Source organism: Python bivittatus, unplaced genomic scaffold, assembly GCF_059951505.1.
Source record: "Python bivittatus isolate LINGU-HERP-01145 unplaced genomic scaffold, Pbiv_v1 ctg000690_np1212, whole genome shotgun sequence".
Classification (NCBI taxonomy): Eukaryota; Metazoa; Chordata; class Lepidosauria; order Squamata; family Pythonidae; genus Python; species Python bivittatus.
In genome coordinates, this window is record NW_028277096.1 from 9,487,116 (window position 1) to 9,499,948 (window position 12,833).

General features: G+C 40.0%; 1 protein-coding gene across 3 annotated transcripts in view; it reads right to left on the minus strand.

The window, feature by feature from the left end:
* Positions 1–230: 230 nt before the first annotated feature.
* Positions 231–12,833, minus strand: part of TAF15 (TATA-box binding protein associated factor 15) — a 29,926-nt gene continuing 17,323 nt past the window's right edge. For 2 of the 3 annotated variants that reach the window (XM_007440199.4, XM_088152408.1), the window contains exons 8-16: positions 9,982–10,016; positions 9,330–9,362; positions 7,197–7,306; positions 4,516–4,645; positions 4,034–4,129; positions 3,687–3,774; positions 2,504–2,592; positions 2,324–2,414; positions 231–637 (exon numbers count right to left, since the gene is read on the minus strand). In XM_007440199.4, the coding sequence (XP_007440261.1) occupies positions 598–637; positions 2,324–2,414; positions 2,504–2,592; positions 3,687–3,774; positions 4,034–4,129; positions 4,516–4,645; positions 7,197–7,306; positions 9,330–9,362; positions 9,982–10,016 (712 nt within the window). In that variant the 3' untranslated portion in view covers positions 231–597. Of the gene's footprint in view, positions 638–2,323; positions 2,415–2,503; positions 2,593–3,686; positions 3,775–4,033; positions 4,130–4,515; positions 4,646–7,196; positions 7,307–9,329; positions 9,363–9,981; positions 10,017–12,833 lie in introns of those variants that run through there. The other variant, XR_015798195.1, reaches the window with a different exon arrangement.

Here is a 12,833-nt window from a genome sequence, read left to right on the forward strand (position 1 = left end):
GCACAGCCTAATTCCTCTTCCCAGCCAACTAGTGACAAATACGTTAATATATGCCAATTGGCATAATTTATATGATCCACAGAACACAAATGGTTTCACTCCAGAATTGTTCACATTTTAGAACAACCAGATCATCACCAGTTAAACACTCCATACACAAGTGTGCCTCAGAACTGAAATATAGAAAAATAAATTCTTGAAATAACAATGGTTAAAAAACAGCCAAGATGTCACAAATAAACAATCAGCTTTTATTTATTTTTTTGTATTATAAAACATTTCAGATTTTGGCAAATATTTTACAATTTCATTCCATCCTTTTTTTAAGAGCCTGTGAACAAGTGTAGTTGGTAGCTGGGGAAAAAATAGGGGAATGTGGGAAATAGAAAGATGAAATTTTGGTGGACTTGCTAAAAAAAAAAAGAGGAAAGAAAAAAAAAGGGAAAGAGTATCCCATCCCTCCCACCAAATTAAAAATCCAGTTTTTACATTTAATTCCACTATCCAAGAGACCATGGGATATAAAGCAGCAGGCGAAACTCAGCAATTCTGCTGTGAAAAGCCATTAGAAGGAGGAAGGGGACATTCTCTGCTTTTTTAGTAGGGTCTGTTTCGTTGATCATTTCTGAAGTCATTTCTGGAAAAGAGGAAAAAGATTATTTAATTCCCACACTTAACTGCCTTGTATATACAAAACCCACAAAGCTAGTTGCTGCAGGCAATTCCTAACAAGGATGTCATAAGCAACAGACATGTGGAGTCAAAACTTCAAGACGTAATGGGAGGAGAGAAACTTGGTCTAGCTGAAAGTCCTGCTCTTCCAAAGGAGCCTTCTGGTTTTCAACCTTACCCTTAAATAAACTCAGAATATCATAACTAGAAGAATTACAACAACCAGCAATACCGACAAGATATAGTCCAAAGTCTAGCTCTTAATTTCTCCCTTAACGATTTAGGGCAGATAAAAGCACAACATAACCATTGTTGTAATTTTTTTAAAAGATTACCCTACAGATCCAGGTTTGACAACCACCACTAAAAGTCATCCTAGCTAAATGCTTTAGCACAACTCAAGAACTCTCCAAGTTCTGGCACGTCTGTAAAGGAAGATCCATAAACAGGGCAGCACTACATCTGTTAGACCAACCAATTCCAATCTAGCTTAATAGTCACGACTTCTCAAGTAATTAAGAGAGGCATATTGTGGGTCCCGTCAGCCAGGGAGCCTCATCTGCCAAGGTCCAGGAAGAGAGTCTTTTCTGCTGTGGTACCCGCCCTGTGGAACATCACCTGCAAAAATCAGACTGGCCCCGACTGCTGGCTTTTTGCAAGGCCCGGATGAAATGCTTTTGCCAATGGGCATGGGGACGTACGTGGGAGTGTGGTGGAGCGGATGCAGCGCCAGTACTGACTGTTTTGACGAATGGGATTACAGGCTGTGAGTTTCAGGTACTTTATGATGTTTTTTTATATGCTTTTATATACTTGTTCTTGTTTTTAAATTGTTCCATTATTCTTCTTTGTTGTTTTTATATTTGCTTGTAAGCCACCCAGATGTGAGATGGGCGGAGATAAATCAGGCAACTGTTGGAAATAGTTAAATAGAAAGGTATGCAGCTTCACTAAAAACTGCTTCAGCTGGATTTGTTGGAATGCAGGGACTGTTTATTAACGGGGTAGAATATGTGGCTTGATATTTTCACTTTGCCAAAGCTTAGCAGTGCCTGGATGGGAACTTATACTGAAGAAAAGCAGGATGTAAATAAAATCAAACCATGACCTAAAAACAAGTCTTTAAGAAATTCACAATCAACCAGACAACCAGTGCCCATCTACTCTGAGGATTTAAGGCTTCAGACAAATGTGCAACTGGCCATCAGCTTCTGTCCAGGACCAACCCATCAGTTCTTCCAAGAAGCTAAGTCAGCAAACACAAAGCTCCTCTTTTCATCCTCATGACCATCCTATGCAGCAGATTAACCTGACAGAACAAATCACCTAGCAAGTTTCAGGAACCCAACTTGCCTCTAACCACTACTTCGTTCTGGCTTATGATAGAAGCATATTTTATCCCAAATGTTTCTGGTGTGACTAAAACCAAAAGTGCAATCAATCTCTCCCAGAAAATCTGGTCCCTTGTTTCATCATGAATCACTTTTGAGCCTGTCTCCTAACAGGCAGGTTGCTGTTCTAGAATGAACCAGGGAGCTTTCACTGTGGGTGGGTCTTTGGAGCCCACCTAGCTTTAACATAGCACGCTGCCAGTTCTCTGTACCATTTTGAGAAATATACATTTCTGTAATTATGAAAATTCAGCACCAACCTTCCTCCCATCTTGCCACCGAAGCCACCGCCCCGGCCACCACGGCCTCTGAACCCCCGATCACCTCCAAAACCACCTCTGCCACGGAAGTCTGTGAAGAAGGAAGATAAAATGAGAAGTTCTGAATGTCAATCCAGCCTACAACATCCCTCCATTTTGAATGGTGGGGTTTTTGCACACCTCCTCCAGAGGGACGCCCATCATCCGGCCGGGGCTCATTACACTGATTGCAGGAATTACGGCGAGCAAAGTTCATGTTTCCGCAGCTCCTGAAAGAGACCGGGAAACATCTCTCAGTAACTCCCTTGAAAAGAGACTAAGAATGAAGGTAAGGACTATATAACCAATAGATGTACAACTGTGATTTAGAAACATTTTGAGTTTTGCCTCCTCATCTAACTTAATCAAAATAAAGGAAGAAAAGTGTCACTTGTCAGTAGCAAAACATATGAGTTGCCAAATGCTTCTCTGAGTGAAATCTATAGCATGTGGCAGGATCTAGCTAACCTGTCTATTACTGAAAAGCTAGCCTGGGGTCAGATCTGCTTAATACTTGATTGAGAAACTATTAGGGAACTGCAGGACTGCACACCAGATTGGGAACTTGGGGGGAAAATAATCTTTAAAGAGGGCAATGACAAACGAGTTCCATGCTGTTGTCTTAAAAATTACATGGCTGTGTCTATGAAGTCAGAAGGAAGGGAGCTCAAATGGAGGGAAACTACCAACCTCTGAGAAAAAGGTCAAACCCTTCTAGTTAAAGATATCAAATTACATTGGCTTCAACCTGCACTTTTTCAGCAACCCTGAAAAGTTGCTGTCTATTATATGGAGTTGGCAATTTGATGCCTGAGGTGCTCTGGTAGTGCAAACGCCTTCCTTTGTTACTGTCAAATTCCTGTCCCATTAAAAATTCTTTTCACTGGAAAAAAAAAGTTAGCATGCTGCAAAACATCTAGCATCATTTTTATTTCCATGAATGAACCCAGCCCCACGTAAGAATTATAAACATCCTTAGAAAATAAAAATGATGGGTTGTTGCAGCCAAGAGCTTTGTTTGGAATCCTGTACAGAATAAAGACATAGATAAACCAGATGGTTTAAGCAACCTCACTAGTTTAAATTCTGGATTTTTTTCCCTTGTGCTTGACCAACCTCTCACCCATAGCAGCCATTTTATGAACAGATAAGCCTTTCATGGCAGCCATCTTGCTGGAGTTTCCATGCTATGCTCTCAAAATTCCAGCTGTACTCACTGCCCCAAACAATTTACTTTTGAAGTAGGCAGTTCTAGGCAACCTTGGTATAAGACTATCTTTCTATACATCAAATGATTTCCTTAAGACCAAGGAAAGTGACTTACGGGTTAGGACAAACCCAATCACCACTTTTGGGTTCTCCACCCCGGCCCTGGAAGCCCCCTCCTCTTCCAAAGCCCCCTCCACGTGAACCTGCAGGCACAATGATATTACAATTAAAGCAAGGAAATGGGTGTGTGGCCCTTACGGCAAAGACTCACAATGTGCAACACGGATAGCTTCTGACATCAAAACTGTCCAATATGTACCTGCTGTTTGATCAGAGATAATCATGAAAAGCAGGTTGGGCTGAAGTGTTGCTCCCATTCTCAGGGAGAAACTCAGATGAATAAGCATAAAAGGAACTGCACCACTGGACTACCACATAAAAGGGACCTGGATCTGTTACTACCTCGGCGTCCACCACCACCTCCACCACCTCCTCGCATGAATTCTGGCCGTCTGGTTGCAAAGGAAACCCTGATAACACTGCCATTGAATTCCTTTCCTGTAGAAGAAAGAACAGAGATCAAGGAATAGATCTACTAGTGGCCAGCTAACAAGGAAATGAAATGTTTAAATACCAAACCCAGCAAATTATGCTTCAAGCAAAAATGGTAACAATGCAGAGTTCTCTATGCTCAGTCACTCTCATTTTATAAAAAAAATTAAATCTATCTTCCCTAGCCCGGTGGCCCATCTAATGGACTGGACTTCAATGCTGGCCAGGGAAAGCATTTCCCGCCCATGCTTTCCACTTCCACAGAATCACCCTTGCTATAGCAGCAGGACCCTTCATTATTTGGTTTAACTATTTTACCACCTTTGCTTATAATGGGACATTTCGGTGCTCATGCATTAATTGGCTGCCAAACACTAATGGGACAATCTTACCATCAAACCAGTCAATGGCTGCCTTAGCAGATGGAGGATCATCAAAAGACACAGTTGCTTCTCCCTTTGGCTTGCCAGTATCTTTGTCTGTATACAGATTTATCATAAGTTTACCTGTCTTTTTGTTTGTCTGGAAAAAAAGAGGGAAAAAACCCCATTTTTTTTCACCACCCATGTAACTATCCTAACAATCTAATAATGGCGAATCCTGCCACCAGCAGGAAGATCACTCCTCCAATTCCACCATCCTTCACTGTCCAAAATTGGTCCCTTCAAAAGATCACCCTGTCTCTCCTGTTGCACAGTACTGCTTGGCACTGCCTCCTAAAACACTTGTTTAATGCTACCTCTTTCTTCATTTAAATCCCTCTTCAAAGCCCACCTTTTCCATGAAAGTAAAAAAGCATGCCCACTGTAGCTCAGATGAAAAGTTTTCCTTTTTACATCGTCTCCATTTGCCTCTCCTTGTTCAGTGGTATTTCATAACCAATTTTAGATTCAACATTCACTGAAGTAAGGGCCTGTCCTTGTAAGCACCATAAAGCACCAGAAGTGCTGATGGAAGGCATAAACAAATAGAGCACTATGGTCTATTTTCAAGCCTCATCCCTCAAATTTCCTGGGCCATCAACAACTGTAACAATAGAGAAAGGAAACAACCTAGAAAATGGCCCATAAAAATATGGCAGAGACCTAACAAGTCACTATATTTTGCAGCTCTCAATTTGGGAAGTAATGTGATCTATAAGTAGTCCTCGGGTTATGATGGCAATTGGGAGCAGAATTTCTGTTGCTAAATAATGTGGCCGTAAAGTGCGATGTCACATGACCACATCGCTTAACAACAGCCATTCTGGTTGTCATTGTTAAGTGAGGACTGCGCAGGTCATTAAGCAAGGACTTCACATGATTGTGACTTCCGATTTCCTGCCAGCTTCCCCATTGACTTTGCTTGTGGGAAGCTGGCAGGAAACATTGCAAATTGTGATCACATGACTGTGGCTTGCTATGACATCATAATCAAAAGCTGGGCACTAAACGCCAAAATCACAATCACATGACCGTGGGAATGCTGTGACAGCCAGAACTATGAGGACCTGTCATAATATCATTCATTCAGAGCCATCATAACTGAACGGTTGCTGAACGAATGGTCGTAACCCAAGAACTACCTGTAACAGACTTTTAATCCACCCTTTATAACTATACTAATTGAGATTCTCTCCCTAGCACATGCTGGAATCACCCTCAGCCACCAAGGCTAGGTGATGTAGAAGGAAGGACCATACAAATTGCAGAGAAAGAGTGCTAGATTAACAGAGGTAATTGTTATCCTCATCACAGGAATACAGGAAAAATCACCTAAATTCTGAGCTATCCAGTGCTCAAGTCTTATTTACCAGGGAATTAATATGAAATAAGCCTACAGGTTGTTCTCAACCAACGACCATTTGTTCAGCAACTGTTTGAAGTTACAACGGCACTGAACAAATGGTGCTTACGACTGGTCCTCAAGAGTTCCGCCCGTCCCAGTGCCCCCACTGTCATGTGAACACGATCTGGGCGCTTGGCAACCAGCTCGCACTTGCAAATGGTTGCAGTGCCCTATGATCACATGACTGCCATTTGCAACCTTCCCTGCTGGCTTCCCCAGAAAGTCAATGGGGAAGCCAGCAGGGAAAGTTGCAAGTCGCTGGGGTAAATCTCCCCCACCCACACAACCTCCCCCAGCCCCTCTGTGCTTGCACCACACCGGCCACTCACGCATCCCTGCATGTCCTCCCCAGGCCTCCCTCGCACCCTCTCACACTCCCTCACAGACCCATGCCTCTTGCATACCCCCTCGCACCCTCCCCGATCCACGCCTCTTGCGCATCCCCTCACCCCTTCCCCAACCTGCGCCTCTTACACACACCCCTCTCCGACCCATACTATGCCTCTCATGCACCCGACCCACACATCTCTTGGAGACCCCCTCACACCCTCCCCGACTCTCACGCATCCACTTGCATTCTCCCTGACCCATGTTTCTCGTGCACCCACTCTCACCCTCCCCACACCCTCCCTCCCTCCTCCCTCCAGCAGCAGCTACTTACCTGCCTGCCAGCTTGGGACTTTCAACTTCCTGCTGGCTTCTCCACTAGCTTTGGTTGTGGGAAGCCGGCAGGAAGTTGCCTCACCTAATGACTGTGGGATTTGGTTAATAAAAGCAACCAGGACTGCAGGGATTGCCACCACTAAGCGATGCAGTTGCACTTCACAACTGCACCGCTTAGCGATGGACATTCCAGTCCTAATTGCTGTCACAAGTTGAGGACTACCTGTATACCATTACTAACTCAGACCCAATGCAGGAAATGACCTATACTTTACACTCATTCAAATACTCAGAAAGAACTGATAGCAAGATGGAGAACATGGATAATGGCTGCTTCACAGTACTGGAGATCTGCCAAATCCAACTTTTAGCATCTTTAATCAAACACTAAATGCCTTTTAATTCAAGCTCACATTCTGATGGTCCACCTACTTTGGGTATGTCTTAATATTGTTTTTATCTATTTAAATATTTTGTTCTGCACTGATATTTGTTTATTTTTTTAACATTCCTCCTTGTTCCTCTATTAGCCCATATTCTTAGCTGATTTGTCCCCTTTTTTAAATTTTACCATCTTACGTACCTTAATAACACCTATTTGCTTGAAGTAATCAGCCACCTGATCTGGTGAAACATCCTCTCCGAGTCCTTGTACAAAGATGGTGTTGTTATCAGAATTGTCAGATTCCGAATCTACATTGAAGAGAGCCTGGTATTATTTTTAAACCAAAGTGTGTAGCAAAAACTGTGCAAAATATCACAGCCTTTTTCCAAATGTCCAAGACAGTTCATTTGTTATGCCACAAGCAAGCTTTTATACTTTGGCCCCTCTGTATACTCATGAGAATTAAATCAAGACATTTAAACTCCATCAAGTTGAGGAAATGCATGTAAACTATAGATGCCAAAACCAAAGGAAAAGAACTACTTATGTTTATCTTAGAGAAAAGCATTGTGAATAATCCACTCTGAATGCAATTATTAATCAGAAGCAATAAATTAATGTTTGCTAAAAGATATACAAACTGTGCAAAGGCATTTTTTTCTCCCAGTGCTATCAGCAACAGTGAACAACATTACATAACAACAGAGCACTACAATGATTCTAAATACAGCAGCTGAACTGTTAAATGGATAATGCTTTTTGCAACAATTTGTTTCTGATCACAATTCTAAACCTTGATGTTGACCATTAAACTCCTAAATAAAATTGGACCAAAGCATGTAAAGGATTATCTTTTCCTATATGACCCTGATTAATCATTTACTTCAGAGGCGATGCACATAAATTCCAGAAAAGCACCAACATTAAAAACGCCCTGTCACTGAAATGCCTTTCCACAAACTGAGAGCATGTATATATTGTGGTTATTAATTCAGGGGTCAGCTAGACAGAAGTCATTTGCAAAGAACTGTAATTTATTTATGTCCTTGCCATTACATTTGATTTTTACTTGTGGTAATTTGTTTTTATGAACTGTTAATCTTTTAATATACATATATACTGCTTTGGACACTTTTTTAACTTAAGCATTTTGTGCTTAAGTGAAAAATAAAGAAATAGATGAAAAGTTACCATTTGCTCTGACCAAAGAATCTCTGTGCTATTATGCAGCTAAGGGGTCTTTTCAAATAAACCCCTCTACTGGAATCAGAAACTCCAAAAAGAGTTTGGTATGTAAACCTGCTACTCAACAGTAAAAGACCAACTAGGTCATTCTAATATACTTCCTTGGATTCTGTACAAAATTTAGGAAACCTATATTTTACTTAAAGACAATGTGCATTATTCATTAAGACTAGAAAAGATAAGCCACCCCACTCCCAACAAATAACCCCAAAACACCCTTGCTGGATTAAGGAGCTATACAATCTAGCATCCCTTTCCCCCAACAGTGATAAATCAAATGACTCTAGAAAGCTTGCAAGGAGAGCTAGAACACAGCAGCCATTATGTGGGCATCCTTGAATCCAGTCTTTCCTTCTTGAATTTATTGATTTTTTATCTTAAAGCCATTTAAGCCATTGCATTTTATGAAAAGTAAACTCTTCTCTTTCATTTTACCTGATCCTGTTGCCTATCTATTTCAACGGGGAACAAAGATTTTTCTCTATCCATTCTCTTCATATCATTTATGGTATTTGGTAACAGCAGAAGTTGTTTGTACCAAAGGAAACTACCAGTCCTCCTAACTCAGAATTGTCTTCGTTGACTGAGATTACACGTTGTGCTAAATCATGATTTAATCAACCATGATTTACAAACTACAATGGACAGGTTTCTACAGTGGGTTTATTTGAATTTTGTTTGGTGCATTACATGAACTTAGATGCCATAGTAGCAGTCCTCCAGAATTTCAGAGTAGTTTTGTTGCTGGCATCTCCAAATAGGGCTGGGAAAGAGTTCTGTAACTAAAGAAATTCCTAGCAGTGCATGTTCAATGTTATCCCAAGTTGCCCTAGTTTTATTCCAGTCTAATTAAAGAAGGGTTAACATTGGTGCCAGGAAAAGAGAGTGGGATCATGAAGGAGATGGCTGAGTTGACTGCAATTTTGTCTTTTCCAAAACACCATTAACCAGCCTGCCCAAGTCTGCAACAAATTCTGGGAACTGGCTCAAGGCATCTGGACGGCACCAGGCTGGGGAAGCCTACCTCATATAAAACTAAAAGAGACGATCATAAAACTATATATCATATATGGCTCCTACATTTACCTGCATCTGGCTTTGGCCCATAATCCCTCTGACCTGCGAAACAGGAGAGAAAAAGCAAAGGGTGTCTAAGCAACACCACACACAAAGGATAATCAACTATCCAATCTTGTTTTAATTAATATCAACAAAAAGATATGTAACACTGAAACCAAGGCAAGGTTTACAGGAAATTGTAATAAAGAATGACACTAGGTTTTGCCCAAGTAGAAAATGTATTATGGTTTCTAAGTTGCAGATTGTGGCATTTGCCACACAGGTTTATGCTGGTGGTTGTCTTGTAGATGCTGTTGGTCCACATAACCAAGCTCTTTGCCACAATAATTCCCTCACTAAGACACTGTGCTTAGATGATTTTTGTAGATGCCATCTGAAGCCAACTATGAGTTGCCAGAAAAATTATTTCATGCAATTTGGAAATAAAAAACAAAACCAGGAATCTCATTTTTAAAAATGTATTATAAGCACTTAAAAAAAAGTTAAGCACACACACACACCAGCCTCAGCCCAAACAGGAAAAAAAAATCAAATGCTTCTAATGGATAGAAACACGGAAACACGGTATTGGTGGCTTGTTAGGGATTTTGGGGGGGTTTTTTGGCGCTTTTTAATATAGAGTTTCCACTGAAATATTTTTTCGATGCTCAGCACTTACCACCAAAATTTTTGAAGCCACCTCGGTCACCACCACTGCAGAGGAAAAATTGAAGAAGTGATTTCTTCTTTAAGTCTTGACATGCTGAGCCCAAGGCTCAAAAGCTGCACTTACTGAAAGTTATCCTGTATCTGCTAAACGCATCTTCTAAGAACCTTTACCCACTTCTTGGCACAATTCAATAACAACCTGAGCTTCATAAAACAGCCAAGATTGCTGCCATTAAAGACTGGGATAGTTATGCCAAGACTAGAATTCTAGTCTATAACAATTAAAGAAAAATGAATGTTTTTTATTTACTGCACATTCTATAAGATAATCTAATTTGCACTATATACTTTTGCACCACACAGATTGAACAAATAACTTTCTGCTCACAACTATACTGTAGTTAAGAAAATAACTATAAATGGCGCAAATGTTTTTTTTAAAAAACAACAATATCCTAGTATTTTCACTGTAGAATTCCTTTTGTTCACACAGTGTCAAACTTCCCGACTGCGGTGAGACAACAGATAATCAATTTACATTTTAACTGAATGCCTGTTTTAAGTGAAATGTGGTTTTTACAAGTTAAGTTTCTATCTCTGCAAGCAATTGTAAGGGGGAGTATGTTTATTTCACTGTATTTCTGAATTAATAACATCCAAGGCAATAGCATTCAGAGTGATTGACTAGGAATAGATATACCTGCATTCAAATCCCCACTCATCTTCAGTTAGGGACCTCGGAGCACTGCCTCTCTCTCAGCCTCACCTACCTCAAAAATCTGTTGAGAGGATTCAATTTAAAACAGTGCATACTGCTTTAAGCAAGGGGAGAAGATAAGCCATCAGTACTTATTTAAGGAAGGCTAGTAAAAAAAGGCAAAAATATCTAAAATTTGAGGAGAAAAAAAATGTTGAGCTCTTAATTCCCACCCAGGCCCTTTACTATGTTTATGTATTAGCAAAGACATGTAAGATTATCAGATTATGTACAATCACTAATAAATTCATTTCATTACTTACTTGAGAGTATTTTACATACTCAGAAAACAAGGCAAAAAATATCTTCTTAAGGCCAACTCTAGCATCCTTGCATTAAAGTACTCCTGTCTACATTAAATAAACTGAGTAATATGGACAGAATCAGGTATAGAAATGCCATTTTAGTCTGGGGATTTTATGCATGAATTTTTGGTTCTGCGGTATTAAAATAGGATTAAGACCATCAGAAAACAACAGGGAGTAAGTTGGGTACAATGAATTCCAATTATACAAACATGTAACTGTTCTCAAAGGCAAAATAAGGTCTAAAATGGCAGTATTGTTCATTCAACATTACAGAATGGTTAAATTTAGTTAGCTACACAGAACATAAAATTACATCCTGTTATAAATTGCTATTTTAACAGTCACAGCCTACTATGTTTCTACCCCTCTATTTGTGTATCTCCTCCGCCTTCCACCCAAATTATAGCTGATTGTTCTTCTCCTCTTGAGCTGCTGCTACTCTCCACCTCCTGATCTGGCCACATATACTTCCTTATCTCAAACAACAGCTATTGCTTCTCTCTAGCTGTGCTTCGTACTGGTAAGAGATTGCTGGAACTCCATCAAATGGTTTTAGAAGTGTTAATTCTGTAACTGGACAAATGATTGTCATAAACACTTCACATTTATATAGTTTAGAGAGAGATGTCTGTCCTGGATATTAGCCTATACCTAGGGCACATGTACAAACAGATTACAAAAGCTGAAGTATGGGACATTCAGAGTGATGTGGATTTTAAGAGACGTTAATATTAAGAGACCTTAATATAGCAGAAATCAAACTTTTAAATCAGGATTGAGCCTCCTATGAACCCACAGGCATTCAGTTTGAAACCTCAAGATTGGGTAAGCTGAACATTTCAGACCTTTTTTTTTTTCCCCCACAGAGGGGTAGTTAAAGGGCAAAACGGAAGACTTAACCCTCTGCAACGTTTCTGGGAACATCTGGCCCTGTCATTCCACCCGTCCACCTCCCAGATCTTAAAATTTTAGTTCTGTCTTTCAAATGGCATTATAGCATCACTAGCCAGACCCACAGCAGCCCTACACAGGGCAGAAATAGGCAGTGTGGCTCTCAGGCCAAAAAAGATACTCCATTCCTGTTTTAGGTACCTCTTCATATCCAAGACTATTTGCTTTTGCCAATTCTAAAAAAATCAATTTAATTCTGCACATTTGGGGGCAGCTTGTACCTTCTGTAAGATAACTTCTGGGAAGTCTTAGCGACTCTCATTTTAGGCCCGTTGCATATGGTTAGAGTACAATGCTAGTTCAGGCAATTAAAGAAAACAGGATCCAATTGCTGCGTTAATTTTCTCTATTATTTTAAAATATCCACTACAAAAAACAAAGTTTCACACACACACACACAAAAAGTCAACTGTGCTTTTAGGTATGTACATTCAAGAACAGTTTTTGTCATTTAGTGTGGAAGATGGGGTACCCATCTGGTTTACTATTACTGTACACTAACGTTTTAGTGCTTCAGTGACTGGCTCAGATTCATGGAAAACAAAAGCTAACATTTTGTTGTTGGTCTATACTTAACACATTCTCTTCTTGCATTCTGTTATCCAATTCTCAGTTTGACTTTTTTTTTTAGATTTTTTAAATCCACCTTTATTATTTTATTTTGTTCCCTAGGATATTGCCACCCACATTTAGATAAAGCTTGCATTTTTTCAAGCCACTTCATAAATTCACTTTTGTAGGCAAAACTATGAAGTCACTGGACTTGTTGGTCTCTAGGAAAAAAAAAATTCCATTAATTATTATTTATTCTAAGATATTTTAAAGACTGCTAGTGGGGAAAAAGCA